Below are 19,733 nucleotides of genomic sequence, written 5' to 3' on the forward strand. Positions count from 1 at the left end.
TTATTTCTAAAGCTTTATTTCAGTGTACAATATGTAATTTTCTCTGCTGTGAGTCCATGCAGCACAATAAACACATCCTGATACTACAATATTTAGCTCCCACATGGTTGCAGTCTTCAGGCTGCAGAACTCAGTGGTTTTAAAGATTAGCACTGCCGAAGCATCCTTATGCAAATCATTCTTAAAATAAAAAGTATAAAACTGATACAGACTTGATAGCACTGTCAATATTTTACTTCATGCATTCACGATTGGTCATCAAGTATAAATACGTACCTTCTTTTTCTGTCACAATCATTTCCTGAAGAGTGGCCCATATTAATATAGAGACATTAAAAGTGAATGATATTGTCGCACTAATTCTTCTAACTTCTAATTTAAATGTGCTTTTTACTTACTTTGCAGCAACAATGTCAGCTTCCACCTGATTTCACTGGTCTGTTCAAGCCAGCGTGAAGGAAAACAATGAGAACATTTGCAAGGAAACTGCAAGGGAAAAAAACAAAACAATGCAAAATGGCTGTGTTTGCAGGAAATGTCTAATTTATAATCAAATAAGAGGTCGCTGAAATAAACTACCATGGTCATCAAATAAACAATGTGAATAGCACAGTCACGAGAGTCAGCGAGGAGATAATGTGCTCACCTTGGTCTTGGGTGACAATAAAGATGCTCTCGTTTCCTACGCAGAGAACCAGAGGTGTGCAATTTAATTCCAAAGTGTGTCACACGTCACTTGATAATTATAGAAAATGAAAACAAAAACAATCTTAAATTTTTTTCCTCCCATTTAATTTTTTCTTTATTCTTTTGTTGTTCATTCGGTTCAGGGCAAAGCTTTGATTTCAGGTTCAGGCTGAAGAAAACTCAGTTCACTTGTATTTTGTTGTCTGAGCTGAATCTTTTGTCTTGTCAAAGTCTTTACCTTTCCTGACCTCTTTCTCTAACACATCCAAGGGTTACACTTGCAGGTACAAACACCAGCTGCTGATCTCCAGACACTCGAATGAACAGGTGTGTACATCATACAAATATGTTACACAAAAAAAGCTATCGTGCATCTCTCGTACTCTTCTTGGACCTTCTTTGTTTGGGGAGGGCTGTTGATCATTTATTTATGTGGCGTTATCTTATTCTTCTTTAAGAGATCTCCTCACACACGCTCCTGATAAAACCCCCCCGATAATCTCAAGACATTTATATAGTTTTCAGCAGACAGTAGTTCATCTGTTGGGCTTTGCACCAAGAGTTGACTTTCATTCGTCAAGCATACGCACAGATCCTAAACAGCTGGGTAAATCTTGAACCCCTGTTGTGGGACAACAGACAGAAGCCAGAGGGCTTTCTGTGGGCCCCATAAGGTGCTCCACCTGAGAGACCCCCCCCCCCCACTGCCTCTGGAGACATCAGTCACACTACAATCAAATCACTGGAGGTCTCTGCTGCCACTTTGATTTCTACTGCAGTAAGAGCACACAGTGCTGAGCTCTGAGCAGATGGCACAGGTGTAATGTAACAGGTTGCGTTCTGTTTCGTTCTCATCCATGTAACCTTTCTTACTTATAGGGGGTTTCCCATTTGCACTCTCACAAACATGTTGCCCCGTCCCTCCCCCTTTTTGGCATGACCTGCTAAAAGACAGACAACTCATCAGCCCAGAAGTAACACCTGATATAAAATGTGGGAATTAGGTAGGAGGACGGGGGGGAGGAGGCAGAGGAGATAAAACATACTAGTTAAGTAATTACCCACAGACTCCCACTGTTTTTGGCATAGCTTTGCTTGGCTGAAGCTGCTTGGATAAAACAGCATGATTCTTCACACTTCAACAGGTGTGGAGAGAAGAAAGAAGGAAAAAGAACGAACGATGAAAAGAAAGGAGAGAGAAAAAAAAAGGGAACACGAGCACCTGTTTTGGACTCCCGTGCCTTCCCTCTGCAGGCTGGGGCTCGCTCTGCCCCGCCCTTAACAACACATTTACGTCTCAGTGCCTGTTCAGCAATGTGAAGTAATGCCGGGGTCAATTTTCAAGGGGTTAGAGGAAAACACAAATGGGAAAATAGTCAAGTAAGACCAGCAATTATGGTCAGTAATCACCAATGTTGAGGCAGTACACAAAACAGCAGACTTCATTCTGTTGTGCAGCCTAATGGTGAGGCAACGTGAACAAGGGAGAAGACAAACGGCAAACTGCAGGTTTGTTTTATTTTAGCTTAAAAACCAAACAGGTGCATTTTGTGGCTCTGAAAAAGGTTCGACCATCTGCAGGTGAAAAAAGAGTGATCTGTGCACACACTGCAGGTGTGATAACACTGCCATACTTACAAATGTGCTCTCATCAGGAAATAATTTCACTTTCTACATGACTGGTTTGAAACATGTTTGTGTCAAAAGATATGAGAAAAAGCCTTTTACTTTAAACTAGAAGCACAAAAAAGAAAAAAATGATTTGAGTTTTTCATACTTTTTATTTCTAATGCTTGTTAACCATGCATACTGCAAAAATTATGTGTTCAAGTCCAGTGATGGCCAAAATGCTGATGAAAAACAAATTAGAAGATGGTGATTATTGATCACAGTGACACATACAGCAGCTTACAGACAACAAATACAACTAAATGGGCGACATGAGAATGTCTGCATACTTCGGACGGCGCCGCCATGAGGAGCAGGTGCTGCTTTAGCTGTTTGGAAATGATTCTAACATCCTGCTTCACACCCAAACATATGCAGCCTGGTCATGTGATCTAACCACTGCAAACTATGGAGGGTCTTTGCAGCTCAAATCTAACAACACAGACACCCACAGTTACACACAATAACAGCATAGTTTAGGAGCTCACTGAGGCTCATTAACCTCCTGGCGGGGGGTGTGGGGGTCAGGGCCATCAAAGTGGCAGGATCACCGCAGACTCACCCAGCAATCCTACCATGGGGGTCTGGAGCCGCAGCGTCTCACCCCCTAATGAGAGGCCATGACATGCACACATCCTCACACAGTTTGACCCCTCACGACCAGCTGGAAAAGAGAGTCTGACATGCCTGTTCCTACCGCCCTCTCCTCACCCTCCTTCCTCCACTTGCCTCTTCCATTCCTCTGCCAAAAATCCACACATTCCAGACCCAGTGCAGCAGTTCGCCGTCACCAGTGGGCCAGTTACATCTCACCTCCCTAACATACCTCAATCCAGTGGATATCTATCAAATAGGAAGGATTACTTTAACTGGAGTTGTGTTTGCCAATACTTTGTAAATAAAGTGACTGTTTCATGTGAAGTTGTCAAAAAGTAAAGAAAAATCTTTAAATCTTCATAAGAAAAAGTTACTTCTGTATAGTCCACAGAAATTTCCAGAAATTAAAAGTTATTATTTAGTTATCATTTAATCAAAAAATTGCCAAAACCTTAAAAAATAATCGAAATCTGCCACAAGGGGATTTTTTTTGTATATATGCTTAAAAATCGATTTAAATTACTTGTTATTAAAAAAGCAGCAGATTATATTTAATGTCTGTACAGTGTTGCTGTTTGTGGGGCAGTCTTTTCACCAATTTAAACTTAAACTGGGCTGAAAGTTGTCAAAATCAAAGAGAAGCTGGAGGTTACAGATCCACCTTGCAGATGAGCCTCAGAGTTTGCTTTGAGAGGTCAGTAAAGTCTGCCGTGACTCTAAAATGGCTATAACAATGTAGGGATTGAATGTCTTCTCTTAAATTTTTAAAAATCTGTTTCGGGATTCAACTTCAGCTAAAAAAAATAAAAAAACAACATTTTATTCCTTGAGAGGCATCATCAACGAGAGAAGACAAAAACAAAAGAGCAGAACAAAAACAAAATCACACCAATTTATCAATCAGCACAACAACTGATAGTAAACACGCTCGGAGGCATGTGGGGGGGAGGAGGAGAGAAGGAGGGTGAGTAAGGCGAGAGAAAGGAATGGGAGGGGAGGAGGGCTTTGGAATAGCTTTAAGCCAGAAAGGCAAGTGCAGCAGCAGCAGCAACAGCAGCAGCAGCAGCAGGGTGAGGGAAGGGTATAGGGTCAAGGGAAGAGGCACCTTGCAACAGCTGGTCTCAATTATACATGGAGGGACTGCTGAGTGTACAGGAGCATGTGTGTGTATGTGTGTGTAAAGCTGAGGCATCACAGGGGGAGGGCTGAGACCAGTGGCGCCAGGAGGGGTGCAACGGGTCAGAGAGGATGAAGATTATAAAAATACTAGCAGGCAGTTGGCCTTGGTCCTGCCGGTGCACAGTGTGAGTGTGTGTGGCAGATACTCTTTGCCTGCCGCAGTGCCACAGGATGTGGAAGAGTGCCCATGGTGCATCAGGGCGGGTGTTTCTGCATACATCCTGTGAGATAACCTTCCTGGTTGAGTAACAGGGGCTCATCCCATGTTGTTGTTTTTTAATCAATTACTGTTGCACCAGTTGTTCAGTTAGTTTAAAGAAGAAAAAGATTTCAAAAAAAGATTGTTTTAGTCGATCACAGTCAGACCCCAGACTGACTATGACTGAAATGATATTTAGTGAATCAGTAAAGTTTTGAATGCAAATCAATCATTTACTTTTTTCTGGCACAAAGAACAAAAGCGCTTCTTTAAGAGACATTTAAGCCCCATATTTCAAAAATTTGAAAAACAAACAAACACACAGTTTTGGTAAGTGTTGTGTATTTTGTATCACATGATTATTATTTATATTGAAAGAAGTTCAGCAGCATTTTATTTCTTGATCAGCAGCCAAAGGACTGGGGACAGATGAGTGTATGACTCCCTCTTGTGTTGAACACAGGTTAATACAAGTGGACGCAATGAGGATTGAACTGAAAGGTTGTGCAAAGACAAAAGGGAGAAACTGTCTGAAATTAGGTTTGCTGAGCTTATAATTTTGTTATATTTTTGTTTTTTACTTTTAATGAATTTGCAAGAATGTTTTTCCTCAGTTATTGTCAGATAACTTATTTCACAGACCCTTTTCAGAACTCTTTAATAAATCCAAGTCTTCCTCCATGCTTAACATCTTATTTAGCAGCTGATATTAGTAGCTGTTGTTGTTATTTCATGACGAGGACTGGGCTTCCTGGTGAAAATCTTACAAAATATTTAATGACCTAAATCAGTTTAATTCTGATAAATATCCACTACAAACTCATTTACCAAATCCCAGTGACAATAGATTAAACAATAGACTCCACAGTGTATTATTAATACTTCCCTTCCTGCTATAACTTAAGGCAAAGAGGTATATCTGTATTGATCCATCAGAAGATTACACTGACTGAAACCTAAACTAATCCTGACTCAGAAGGTAGATTTATCAGTTTAAATACATCCATTATTGGCACTAACTGTACCATAGCAAACAAAAATAACAAAAATGATTTAAGAAACAAAACAACTGATCAAATTCCAAAATTATCATAAGAAGAACAAAATGTCAATCTAAAGAGATAAAAAAGAAAGACAGAAGATTTAGAACTTCATGATATTTGACAGCAAGCAAAGAAAGATTTTTCACATGATTGATTCATTCTTTTGCACATATATTTTTCCTCAATAATAAATCAATCACTTTGTTTTAGAATATAATGAATACCTCAATTCATTCAATAGCAACAAAGAATCACTTCTCTATTTCCATTACTCTCAACAGCAGATGGGTCCATAAACAACCCACCAGATGGCGCTATAATACTTCTCTTCTTTTTAAAGAGAATCTTTCACGGAAACTATAATGACACGCCAAAACACAAATCCTACTTTAGTCTGGCACACCTCAAAAATATTAATAAGAAGGGAAATAATTTTCAGATTCATTATTTTTAAAAAAATTCTTATTAAAACAGCTAAAACATGACTACTATAAACACAACAGTAAACCTGGAACATTCCTTTCTAAGTAAAATCTTATATGAGCGATAAAAAGGTTCTTGTTACATCAGTGAACAACTTTTGTTACATCAAAAAACTTTTAGATAACTCAGACGATGAACCAGTCTTAAATTTGGGTCAAAACAGTCAATCCCACCTGCTTAAACAGGCGGATAATCTTAGATTATCATGTGATTTATAGAAGATGGAGATAAAATGGGTTCATCTTGGAGCCGTAAATATCACAACCCATGATGTGCTGCTGACTCTGAGGCCACCACAAAGACCTTATGACTGCAATATTATTGGCTCTGTATTAAAAACAGTCAGTGACCCGTTACTGAATGCATGAGTCAAGCACTTTAATTCTTCTCTTTTTACTATTTTGCTTTGGAGAACCATGGACGGGATATGATACGCTATCAGATAGAAATAAAATGACTCAGTGGATAAAAAAAATCCACACTATAACATTAAATGTACATTATTGACAAGACTGAGATCAACTCTGCAAAAAAAATGCATTTAAAACGTTTTTAAATTCATTTTAGAACTGAATTTTCATGCATTATGTTTAGACTTGTTGGATGTATACAACATTTATTTTGAGAAAGTCCACTTGTTCACTATTCAGCGAAGCATTAAGTTGTTCTATGCGAATATTGATACCATGTTTGTTTTATTCAGAACAAAATCTGTTTAGCGACACTGAAAAACTGCAGACTTTACTGTGCTTGCAATGAAATATCGGAAAAATTATAATCCTGTAAATGGATGAAAAATTCTATCATATTTGGTCTATTGTATAATTTAAAAAACAAAAACATAAAAAAACAAATGTGTACTGATCTTGGGAGTACTGATGACGTCAAAAGTGTTTGAAAGTGTGCTTCTCACAAAAGTGTTCTACATGTATAAAGTTCCTCCTTAAGTTACTATGCCTACACTGCTGTAGACTTTGGATAACCAAAATTATTGTATGATAAGCAGATATTATGACTGCAAACAAAACCTAGTTTAACTATGGGAACATTAGAATTCCTTAAACATTTATTCTGCTTTTATTGGTAAATATTAACTTGTTACTCTTGGCTTAAAATGTTTTTTAAAATCTGACATTTACATATGTATTGCCAAATATTTTTGCCACTCAGAACTCAATTCAATACAATATAAAGCTTCTATGTTTATGGAAATATGATTATTATTTCTTTTATTATAGTCAACAGACAGGAGGGTGGGTAGAGAGAGAAAGCACAGTTGAACCCAAGTGCTGCACTCCAGCCATGTGACATATGGCTTGCATGCTCATACACTGAGCTGGATCCATCCATTGAAATCAGACCACAAAATTGCCATTTACCTTAATAAACTCCTTGCCTTGCCATGACTGGGAGCATGCTGCCCTCTAGTGTTCAATAAAGATTTCATACAGAAGGACATGGTTGAAGCAAAGTATTTATTTTGACAAGATTATCTCCATCATTTTGATGGTTTTGATTCACGTGCTTTAAAAATACATATATTTTTAAACACAGCAAAAAATCCGATGATGATGCACCATATCGTGGCCAGAGAAGAATCATTTTAAAAGGTATCCCAAACACAATACCAATTAAAATGTCGCACTGAACTTTGAGGTGAAGGTGACAGTGAGCAATCTGAGACACAATAAGAAGAATAAATAAAACACCACAAAACACTCAAAAATAGAGAAAAACACATACATTCAAAGTAAAAATCAAACCAACTCTCCAAACAACCCCAAGAGTAAAAACAAATGCTCACTTTAAATATCATCAAAGATTCATATGTAACATTTTGATGTGCGTGAAAGCCTGAGAGTTCTGAAAACAGCCTCAGACTTCAGCTGAAGCTGAATAAAATACCTACATCCCAGCTGTAAGAAATACTGCCCTGAAATGTAGTCTGTGTAACATTTGAACTGACTTGATTCATCATTTGGTATCTAATGACATGATAAGACCTTTTTTCCCCCCAGAGAAGTCTAAATTAAAACAATGTTCACAAACAAAACCGAACCAAAAAACAAACAAACAAAAAACCCTGAGAGTAAGTCCTGAAAGACATCTATGCTTCTTCTCATTTTGAATATTTCAAACCTTTTTGATATAAAACAACTTGCTGTGTTCATCAGCACACTCCTCACAGAAAAATATAGCACACGGTTTCATCTGATCTTACTCCATATGTAAAATCTCCCTCTCTCACTAGAAAAGCTTAGTTTTGGCCGTCTTTTTTCCATTTAAATTGACAGAGTTTGCTTCTGTGGATGCGCCCTCTTCACTATCCTCGTTGTTGTTCGACCAGCTGGGTTTCAGAGGAGTCAGCTCTGGGGCTATGATGTCTCCATCCTGCGTGAGAACAGAAACAAAAGATACTGATGTTGAGACGAGCAGTGGAAATAAACAAGTGATTGCAGTAATTGAAGGATCTGGAAGACAATTCTTCCTTTCTAGGACATTGACTTACAGTCTTTAAGCAAAAGACAGGAGCAGCAAGCAACTTAAGCCTTTTTAAATTATGTTAAAAATGTTAAAGTAACAAGGCCTCAGAGCATGTTCTATATGATTAATACTGATACTAAATGTAAATTAAAACCATTTAAAAAAAAAAATCTTCATCTGTCACTTCCTTTAATGCACAGAGAAAACGGCTCTCTGCTGTTAGTCTGTGTAAGTGCTGTCAAACAGTTGCTTTCTTTTCAGCAACAAAACATTTGTGTTTACCCTCTATGTCCCCTCTAATATGGAGAGATGCCATTACACCACGGTACAGGAAATTATAAGTGCATAAATAGATATATTAAAAACTATTGCCTGGTTGTTCAGGGTCAGCGCCAGCTGTGAGCACCTTTTATTTACTACAGCCAGCTGTTTAGAAAACAGCTGCTAACTAAGTCATCTAGCAGTCACAGAGCAGTTTTATAATTCATCTATAGTGCAGTTTCTGGCCATGTGGCAGTACTAATTCTCATCCCACTGTTATGAGCTGGAGGCCACTGCTTGATCAAGGCAGCAGAACCACATCATCCACAAACAGCAGAGACATGATCCTGAGGCCACCACACTGGAAAGGTTTCCGGTGTTTTATGGACACACTTTCTAGGCACAGCCAAGAAATTCTGTCCATAAGAGTGATGAACAGAATATGTGACAGAGGTCTGACAGAGTTCTACTCCCTCAGTAAACAAGTCTGATTTAATACCAACAATGGAAACCAGTCTTGTGCAATGACTTAATGGGCCTTATGGGCCCAATATAAACTCCCACAGGGCACCCCGTGGGAGGATACACCAAGCCTTTTCCAAGTCCACAAAGAACATGCCTCTCCAAGTTTCCTGGAGAGGGTGCAGAGCTGGTCCAGTGTCCCAAAGCCAGAAAACAAAAAGCACACTGTTCAACTGAACAGTTATCTGGGACGTACAAAGCTCTATGAATGTACTGGAGCTTCTGATTAAGGAGATAAATTTTTTTTTTTTTTTTTAAACACTCATGTGATACAAATGGTAAAAACATCAATTATAGCTTGACTGAATCAGCTAATAATCTAATATAACTTCCCTGCACACTCTGCAGATATAACATGCTACTAATGGCCTCTTTTTAGAATTTAAAGCACCAGGTAATCAGAGCTAAAACTTAGAGATAAATTGCATAACTGCAGCAGGGAGAGGACAACTGTTACACACGCCTTTATCCACACATAATAACGTATGGATAAAAGCAATTAGCACTTAAGCCCATGCAATCCACATAGACTCTTGCATTACCACTGCAAGGGTAGAAGGCGTGGCAGAGAGGTGACAACACAGACCTATTCATTATGTGACTACATTCAATATTTTACCCACTGTCGCTGCATTCAACTGCAACTCTTTACAGCGCAGCAGATAAACAGTACCTGAGGCTTTGAGAAGTTCCTGTCCATGCACCACTGAACAAAGTGCTTCTTGGCAGCCTCCAAAGTCTTATCGTCTGTCTTCTTACAGTAGACCCTGATCAGCTGCTCAACAAAGTGCTCTGGAAGAAGTTTAGACACCTGACAAGAACAATAGCAGCCACAAATTACAGAGGCAGAGGGAAAAAAAGACACTTTAAAAAAAAAAAAGAAGAATAATAAATGAAAAACCAAAGGAAACGTGCTCATATGTTGAAGAATTGAATTTTTCGCATCTTGCTTCACTTCTGACCTGATTCTTGCGTATCTGGATGGCTTTAGTCACGTCGTTCTTGCAATAGAAACGCACATTGTTGATGGGGTTCTTCTCCTTCATCCCATAATCCATAACAATAACCTAAAACAGACAAAGTATTAGATCGAGAAGAGTCTAAAGCCCCAAAAGTACAGGCAACACCCTGACTCCAAATATAACTAAATCCAATGACAAGCAACAAAAACATATTCACATAAAAAGGGCCATGAGCAAAATTATATGATTGATATTAACATTAATTAAAAACTCACACTAACTACGAAGTCCTCTGGCTGTAGATTGACGTCCTGGGTGCCGCTCTGAGGGATGGATCGAGCCAGGTCAGCTTCCAAGCTCTTGATCGTCTCCTTGGAAACAGCAAGAAATTGCAGAGTTAACAGATGCTACTTTTTGAGGTATTGTATCATATTTCTTGTTAACATATTATAAATAACAGAAATTTTATATATAGCATGTAAATAAAAAACATAACACAGAACCACAAGATGAACTATTTGTCATATCAAATCTATTTGGCAAAACAACTGAAACATAGCAGGCAGGTGTTTCCATCTCATTTTCAATTAATGAACAGCAAAATGTCAACACTTGGCTGAAACTTCAGTACTGATCATTGTCTTTTCTGCATGCGTCAGCGAACGTAGAATATCTCTGCGTTTGGTATGTTTTGTTTCTTGATTGCACAAAACAAGCAACCAGGAAAGCTCCGACTACAACTCACATTATCAGCTGTCAGATTACGTTCATTTCATTGTTAACTGAAACATTATGTCTTTACTTTCAGGACACATAATGTCCCCTCATCACTACCATCATCATCATCTCAAACTATAAAGACCATTAGGAAGAAGCTTTAAAGTAAATGTAATTGAGTTAATGCTTTCTCCCTGCATGCTGCAGTGACGAGACAGAAAGACGGCTGCTGTCAGTCTGTAAAGTATGAAGACCGTGACAAACTGCATACATGGTTGTTGCTGTAGCATGTTCTTACGTCATTTGTGCTGTTGCTTTGCAGAAAATGCTCATTATGGATGGAAACAAGTGAAAAGATCACCTTCCTCCACATTTAAGCTCAGTTTGAACTAAGTCTTTTGGCTTTTTTTAACCACAGGAGTTTAATTAATTACTAACTTCAGCTCAACTTTTACTTCACTTGGATGCTGCCTCCTTTCGTCCCTCTGCGTGTGTGTAGAGCAGAGGCTGGAGCTCAATCACAAATAACACTGAAAGCAAGTGCATCATTTTCAATATTGTTTCATTTTAAACTTCTTTTGATGAGAGAAAACAAAGGTGGGTGAACCTCGTTGGGCCAATAAACTTGCCAAACCTGCTCCTTTTTATTGAGGTTCTGATTTACTGAAACACCCCTGTCATCTTTTGCATTTTACTTTCAACTGAACTCTTCTAAGGCAATTTTTTAACTTTTCTGAGCTATTTTGTTATGTATTATTTTATTGAGCCAAGTTGTTTTTCATTTTTTGCCTGCTATGTTGCCGATTCTTTTGCTTTTACAAGAAATCCTCTAAGAAAACAAATACCTGGGTGACATGTATGGAAGTTTCTGAGGTAGTTTGGCCCAGACACTTGTAGAGGCGCCGGCAGACGATGTTGTGCAGGATCTGTTTCGCCTCTGCAAGCTCGGGGGAGGAGGAGTTGAGTATTTGTTCAAACACATTATCTACCAGGCAAACAAAGAGGGTACAGGTAAATAAAGAACCAAAAACATCAGTAGATCATTTCAATATTTAAAAAGACCCTTCAATAAAAATGTGGCTTTCCAGTTAAATCTCTCATGTACACAATTATTGCAGAAACACAAATTAGTCTTTTTCTACTCATCTGAGTTACTTGACAAGCACAACACACACTGTATTTTAGTGCATAAGTGGTTGGAGTTTATTAGTTGATTAGAAATTGTACCTTAACACAAATCATAACCGTTTCTTTTTTTTCTCCATATATTAAAAGTGAGGTTGTTCCTTTATCCAAACTGGTATTTCCACAAGTTCACCATTAACCACAGAGGCAGTTAACACAGTGCACAACCAGATCAAGGTTGTCTGAGAGAATAAAAATATTTACTGAGGGTTTGCCAAAACTCTGTAGTCACTAAACCTGCATGGACACACTTAAATGAAGCCAGCTTCTGTAGATTATTAACAAGTAACGACAAGCACTAGTAATAAATACTGATCATGTTTAATTTAGCAGAATTTTCTTGGATTATCAATATCGATAAAAATCTTTACTATACTGTCTGTTGAAACACAAGTTTGAAAATTACAGGTTTTGACTGAAAAATAAATTAAATTTTCTTTTATACAGATTGTTTTTGATGGGGTGATGACTTGACCTCGCCTCGTTTTTTGTCCTGATGCACTACAAATATAAGCTAACAACACTCTTCATACACACCTGTTAGCTTGGTGTAGGCCACCATGTCATCAATGGCTGTGGAGAGCGTGAACATCTTCCCTTCTGTACCTTCAAACTGAAGGTGTGGGTCTGCTTTTAAAAAAGCCTCTGTGATCCTGGAGAAACATGTTTAACAGGTTTTTACATGTGAGGACATTTTGCTGTGTACAGTTAGAGAATATAAAGCATGAAGCAAAGCAAAACTATCGGAGGGATCAGCTACTCACATAGTCTCTATGATGTTGCACACTTTGTGCTGGTAGGCTCTTCTGTGAAGACAGTTCCTGGTGTGGAACATGTCATATAGATTTCCCACTTCCTGTTGAAGGGAGCGGATGTATTTTAGTGACCAAATATCTTATAAAACTCAAACTGCTGCTTAAAGTAAACAAACAGATGCAACAAAAGTTAGCACCTTGTCTCGAGTGCAGATGTGCTTCTGCCCGTCCACCTCACACACCCTGGCAAAGTTTAGGAAGCGGCTATAATCAAAGTTGTTATTGATGCCCAGGTGGTAACAGTCCCTGAGTTAAGATGGAGAGACAGAAACATAAGGGAGATAGGTAAACCTAATAGAAAATATACAAACTAGGAAATCATTTTAAAACAAAAAATAAAATAAATGAGCCCCACCTTGCAAAATAATCCCACTTATCTACGTCAATGCCATTCCTTTTGTTGGCCACGATTTCGTAGAGGAAGGACTTGTCTTTTTGACGGCCTTTATACGGCCACTGTGGAGATGATTGTTAATATCAGAAGTCTGATTAAACAGGGCAGTTATTTGCCTCAATTTCCAGCTGCTGGGTTTTTATAGTGTCAAAAACAAATGCAAAAATATACAAACAGACAAAAAAAAAAAAAAAAAAAGCATGAACAACCAAGGGAAAACATTAGGAAACAAACACACAGCTCTGAAACGCATAACCTGTATAAAAGTTGTTTAAGTTCACAATTAATGTGATGGCACCAAATCAGGTTAATGGTTAACCCAATAAACTTGCACTTTATGCTAAAGGAGACTTTAAATAATTACATGTTAAAAGTAAAATCATCCAAAGAACCTAAGAAAAAAAAAAGTGAAGGTTAAATATAAAAAACTCAACTTCAACAAAACTGTATCCAGTCTGGGCTTTTTTTAACCTGAAGATTTTGGAATATTCTAAACCTTCAGCCTACACTGTCGTCTGATGTGCCCAATATAGAGAAGCTCTAACAGAAGTCTCAACATAAAGATACAGTTTTCACCTGTGATGGTATAACAATGCATTGCAGACACACCAGTGTGTAAATATACATACAGACTAAAGTGTAGATTTAAAGCAGGGCTCTAAATCCTGGTTTACTCCATACAGAAATCACACAGTGATTTCTGGACAGTGGAGCATTGAAGTTACTGACATGTTTCATTCAGGAATAACTGATAGGTACCTTTTTGGCCTTAGCTGCTGTTGTGTCTAATGGTCCAGCGATCTGCTCCTTAATGAAGTCCAGGTCTTCAGGCAGCACCAGCCCGTGCTCCTCCATCACAGGCCTCAGGCCGTTGGCCTCCACCAGGTAGTCAAACATGGAGAGAGAGGCAGTCTCATGCTGGGAGATACACAGTGGATTGAACTATCAGTGACTCGTTACTCAAAGAGAAAGTGCTGACTTCAGAATAAACATGACAGGAAACAACCGTGAAAGCTCGTCTTATCTCTCACGTTTGCCAGACAGCGGGCCTGTGGTCATAACTTACACAATGACCGTGTGCTTAGCGTTCTTATCAGCTCTCCTTATCAGTCTGAACACTACAATCGCTATCTTTGCCGTTAACTGAGAAAGTATCAAACCAGATAATGTACCCTGCTTTGTGCTTAAGTCTTGACCTGCAGTTGTTATAACTGCCAATAAAAAGCTTCTGTAAACAAAAATCGCCAGCAACTGCTGCAAACTGATCTTCACTGTCCAATGAGGTCAAGTGGAAATCATTTCAGAACTATGATTTGATTTTAAAAAACTGTTTCAACTATTGATAGAATGAAGGCAGTTGAGCAGGTAGGCATTTTAAAAGCCTACATCACCAATTAAATATTAACATTTGCTGGATGTCTTTATGTAGTAGTGAAATAATTTACACAATAGCACTCAAGCTTCATTATCCTCCGAAGTGGGATGACTTAGACAACTCAAGGCCTTTTCCAGTAACTTCCCAAAAGAGCCACAACAAAGATCGCCTGTTTTCCAGACAGTAGTCATCATCTGTCTGGAAAAAGTCACATCCAGTGTGGTCTTATTTTTAAAAACATCTTGTTAAAGCAGTAACTTCCTCATTTTAAACGACTCAGAAACAGAAACATTATTTCCTTTAGAAATCATATAATTAGCTTCAGGACTTCAGGTCAAGTATGATGGCTTTTGGAAAAAAGTATTTTTTCTTGCATGCTTAAATGCAAGTTCTGGCTAGTAGGTTGTAGATGTGACTCATGGGTGGTGATTCTCATTTCTTTGTTTGCCATATAGTTTTATTAAGACTCACTGCAGCAGCTAAAACCTCAAGAAAACAACACATGTCAACAATGCAAGAGTTGTTTTAGGGAAAATGAAACTGAGGACATGGAGAGGCTCCAAGCTGCTACTGAGAAAAAGTGGAGCTACAAAAATATATAATGATATATTTTTATTTTGGGTTACACAGAATAAAGTGGTGCTGAACCACTGCGACTCCCACTGTGGCTGATACTGCCCTGTATGCGACCTTGTGTGTTCTCCTTAACTGCTGTTTTCATTTAACATTTGTGCCACGGAGTTCAGTACCTTCCAGGTTATACCAGGACGTGCTTTGGGGATGAACACACCATCGAACATGTGGGAAAATGGTCCATGTCCTGGAAGGGAAAAGTACATAATGTGTTTGTGTTAACTTTGCTCCACTGCAGTCTGGTAAACAGATGATAAGAATAAAATAACACAGCTTCACTTATTTTAACTTGTGCTCAGACCCAGTAAGTAATCACGGTAAACACAGCATTGGTTAAGCAAATTGCCTTTGGTCCATTTTAATTTACGTCAGTATCATGTGACACGTTTTAATAAGTTTCTTTTATAACACCACTTACCCAGGTCGTGGCACAGCCCAGCGATCTGCACGCACAAGATGTCTCTGCGAGAGATAAGGAGCTCTGGCTGCCTCTCGTTTAGAGCTTTTACAAGCCGTCCAGCCAAGTAACCCACACTGTGCCAGGACAAAACAAAACCGCTAATTTAAAACTAGATACACAGTGAAACTTGATTGTGAGATAAATTTCACTTTTAGTTTAGCAATTTCAGGTATTTCAAGCAATGAATTTATCTGAAAAAAGGTTGGGAAGGTTTAAAAAAGTGTGACACATCTATGTTTCACAGTCATTGACATGTTGACTTTGTGTGTTGTTATTCCACTTATTTTCTGCCATACACGTCTTTGCCAGTATAACATATAGCTGTTATTAGCCATGAGGCAGGCAGGGATGAATAGGTTGTTTGTCACTGTAAAATACACTTGGAGCTAATTTTTCTGTGTGACCTGTGAAAAAACTCTAATACTATTATATTAGAAAGAAAGTAGCTCTTCGGTATGATTTTACAGCTTTATGTGTCATTAACAGCAAAACAAAATCAGTTTAACATTTCTCAATAAATCATCTGTTGAACTAAGAACATACCCAAGCGAATGTTCAAATCGGTTGTGGGACGCTCCAGGAAAGACAAAGTAGGTCCCTCCTAGCTGCTTGATGTTTCGCAATCTTTGGAACTGAGGTGTGTCTATGATTTTGATGAGAAGCGGGTGTAACGCCACATGCCCGTGGATAGGATCGTTAAACACCTGGAAGCACAAACAATAACAAACAGTATGAGTATACAACCACAAAAGACATTTATGTGGCCGTACATACAGTATATTCAACACAGCAGTGTGCAAATATGCTCAGTTTACACTTCAGTGGAAATGTTGGCAAACATTTCTTAGGCTACGTTCACACTGCAGGCGAAAGCGCATCAAATCCGACTTTTCTGACCCTATGCGACCCATATCTGATCATGGTATGACAGTGTGAACAGCACACATCCGATATTTTCAAATCCGATCTGGGTCACTTTCGTATGTGGTACTGAATCCGATGCATATCTGATGTTTTAGAAAGCGACTGCTGTTTGAACGGTCATGTCGCATTAAATCCGTCTTTTACGTCACTGACACAAGACAGACGCCAATTATCAGCGCCGGAGAAGCGCCCGATAAGACATCGCGAACGCTTCCTGGCCATCCAGTGTAGATGTCAGTGAAACTGTTGGGAAGACAACGTTGGAGAAACGTGAACATTTTATTTGTATTGTATAATCTGCAGATTCTGACAGAAATCTGCAACTATCCTTTGAAGCACCGCTCCTCTCTAAAACAGCAATAAGGGTAATTATAGGCCATATGTAAATGACGAAATAACTTTATAACTTCAAGCAAAATTGGGAAACGTAAAGTTTGAAACAAGTCTTTATATTAACGGCCATCAGTCAAACAATACTGTTTGGTCTGGGTTTAAACAGAGCGCGTTGTGTGTGACAGCTTCTTTTGCGCATGCAGGCCGCTTTGAGGGCCGTGAATGATTCACACTAGAGCGCGTTTGCTGTCACATTTTATTTGTAGTGTGAACAATCAGACAAAAAACCTTATGATTACCAATGGATATATTTATATAGTCCAAATGTAGATGACTTCAAGAGCCAAAAAGACTTTCTGAAAACCTGTTTTCAGCAAACATGTTCAATTTTAATCTTTTAAGGTATGACTAAAATACAGCAATTAATGCTTGACATTTCCTGCCTGAAAAAAATGGCAAAAGAGGCGTTATCAATATGGCTGCATAGTGACAGGAATTTGGTTAATTTAAAAAGTTCGAAATTTTTCTTAGTAGAACTAACAGGTAGGTCCTTCTGCCTCGTTCACAGAAACTTGATAAAAATTCACCTTCGGGGATCTGGACCTAGTCTTTCTTCATTTCATACAAGAATAACCTTACTTTCTTTCTTTAAAGAAGGAAAGGAAGGTTTATCATTTATCTCTTTTGACAGCTGAGGCCAATGAGGACAGAGAATGTCTTTCATTCAGAGACTGTGGTGGTGTTATGCCACATTTCCTAACAGCTTATCCAAATCAGGGTTGCGGTGCTCCACGTTTCCGTTTCCCAAATTGTGCGTTACTTATCTCCACAGCCTTGGAAGTGCACAATACAGTGAAACAACTGTTACCTTGCTTGGCTCAGTTTCAATCTGCCACAGCTTCCTGAGGCTGTTTAGGATCCGCAGACGGTCACCCAGACACCTTGGAAGAATAAAATAGAAAAAGAAGAGGAAGAAATAAAAGTGAAAAAGTTGCAGGAATATCTGGTGAGATGCATAAAATGTCTTGTGCAATATTGATAAAATTAGAAACGTCCTGCCTCAGAGTGATGCTGAAAAACCTAGTCCACCAGGTTGCTGTGAAAACAGAAGCAGAATGGGAGGCTAGGAATTCAGTTTTTGAGTTCTCACCTGTGGAACCAGTTCCACTTTGGGTTCAGGAAACAGACACCATCTCTTCTTTTAAGATGAGACTTGATAAAGCTCATAGGTGGGCCTGGATCAGGTGATCCTGAATCATACCTTAGTTATACTGCAGCAAATGGCTGCCCCTCCCTGAGCCTGGCTCTGGTGTTTTTTAATGGGTGCTGTACATACACACCGAATTGCCCTTCTTTGAGACTACAGGTGTGTGCTGCTCTCTTTAATGGGTTAACCAACTGTGACACAAACTGATTGCTGATGTTTCTATGCATTTTTTAGGTCTAATAACTTTGACTATATTGATAAATAGCCTGTAGTAAGGAGATTTATGAAGGGTTATATGAAAATATAGAAATTACCATTTTTGTTAAAGTAGGTACAATAATGCAGATCTGCATTATTGTACCTACTTTATGTTCCACACTGTAATCCAACCCAGTCCTTTTAAACATATTCATATACGTGCTTTGTTTTATTTGTTACAATTTATACAGCCCTGTCAGCCAGATCTCTCTTGAAAGAGACATTTTAAATTTCAATGACATGAAAGATATGTAAAAGTCAGCTTGTACCCTGTGACAGGGATGCTCTCTCTGGGTCAAGATGTACTGTATGTATGCATGTGACAGCTTACAGTCCAGCGTGTCGTTTAAAGTAGTTTAAATACTGGTAATCGTTTTCTGGCAAAGAAACCGGAAATTGCTTTTTGGCAGAGGATCACTTTTTGGCAGGACACCAGCTTTTGCCAGACTTCCTCCAGTCCACATGCCCAACCCAAGCTTTACAGAGAACACACTTACTTTACGCCAATCTTCTCCAGGTCAGCATCCCTAAGATCCCGAAGCCCGACACCTGTTATTTTTTGCGCTGTGCAACACAACAGTTTCAAAGTTAGCTTAGGCGTTACAATAAAAACAGAAGTCCGCAGATTAGCGCTAATAACAATTAGCTTCGAGCGCCTAATTTAAGATGGCAAAAGCAGAAAACCAACCCTTGAATGTATCCACCCATTCTCCAAGATCTTCTCTTCGCAGGTACTGGCACATTTCCTCCACTCCCCACTGCATGTAGTCCGAATCCGACACCCGGACCACTGACACTTTCTTTTCCGGCGTTTTGAAGCTATCGTCTGGGCTTGAAACAGCTGCTAATGGTCGCTTTCGGTTCTCCATGGTGAGCTAAAAAACTGGCACCTTTTCGCTTTAGATGCGCAAGTTAAAGCACGACAAATTATAGCCGATAGCCGTTCTCCCGTCGACTACCGCAGCTGATCTGACAACTGTGCAGAGAAGACACGAGAGAAGTGAAAAATACCGGGGTTTTTGACTTTTCCCAGGGAGCCACAAATCATAGCGAAACACTAACAGCGCTTCCGGGGATTCTTTTCAAAATAAGACTGATTTGTTCACATCATTGACTGTTTTCTACAGTCAATGGTTCACATGGCTGACCGACCAAAACGGTATGACTCATTGTTTTCTTTTAAAGATAAATTATATTATGCTCAGCTATAGTGATTTTTTTTTTTTAAAAATTGCTCTTCACGTGAATACAAAATGTGTGTGTCCAAATAATGTTTTCAGTATGCCATTTTAATTGGATATTGCAGCATAAAACCCAGCTTAACGCCCTGCTTTTTGGGTGGCATAA

The 19,733-nt window shown here is 38.8% G+C and overlaps 1 protein-coding gene across 1 annotated transcript; it reads right to left on the minus strand.

Annotated features, from left to right (window-relative positions):
• Positions 1-7,312: 7,312 nt before the first annotated feature.
• samhd1 (SAM domain and HD domain 1) lies at positions 7,313-19,428 on the minus strand. The gene is made up of 16 exons (XM_003438887.5): positions 19,075-19,428; positions 18,884-18,950; positions 17,790-17,862; positions 16,208-16,368; positions 15,623-15,738; positions 15,321-15,391; positions 13,956-14,114; positions 13,158-13,258; positions 12,940-13,048; positions 12,752-12,843; positions 12,525-12,640; positions 11,648-11,787; positions 10,361-10,456; positions 10,086-10,190; positions 9,797-9,934; positions 7,313-8,247 (listed from the first exon to the last, which is right to left on the minus strand). Exons 1-16 carry the CDS (start codon positions 19,253-19,255, stop codon positions 8,104-8,106), a joined length of 1,869 nt encoding a protein of 622 aa, XP_003438935.3. The 5' UTR covers positions 19,256-19,428; the 3' UTR covers positions 7,313-8,103.
• Between the last annotated feature and the right edge of the window lie 305 nt (positions 19,429-19,733).

This window comes from Oreochromis niloticus, linkage group LG20 (genome assembly GCF_001858045.2).
Source record: "Oreochromis niloticus isolate F11D_XX linkage group LG20, O_niloticus_UMD_NMBU, whole genome shotgun sequence".
Classification (NCBI taxonomy): domain Eukaryota; kingdom Metazoa; phylum Chordata; class Actinopteri; order Cichliformes; family Cichlidae; genus Oreochromis; species Oreochromis niloticus.

Bases quoted from the DNA above. Each gene is read 5' to 3' on its own strand.
- samhd1 (XM_003438887.5), bottom strand. From the start codon at position 19,255: ATGGAGAACCGAAAGCGACCATTAGCAGCTGTTTCAAGCCCAGACGAT. The intron at 15,392-15,622 runs GTAAGTGGTGTT...TTTCCCTTCCAG, and splicing joins TGGGCTGTGCCACGACCTGG to GACATGGACCATTTTCCCAC. The intron at 10,191-10,360 runs GTGAGTTTTTAA...TGTCTGTTTTAG, and splicing joins CAGAGGACTTCGTAGTTAGT to GTTATTGTTATGGATTATGG.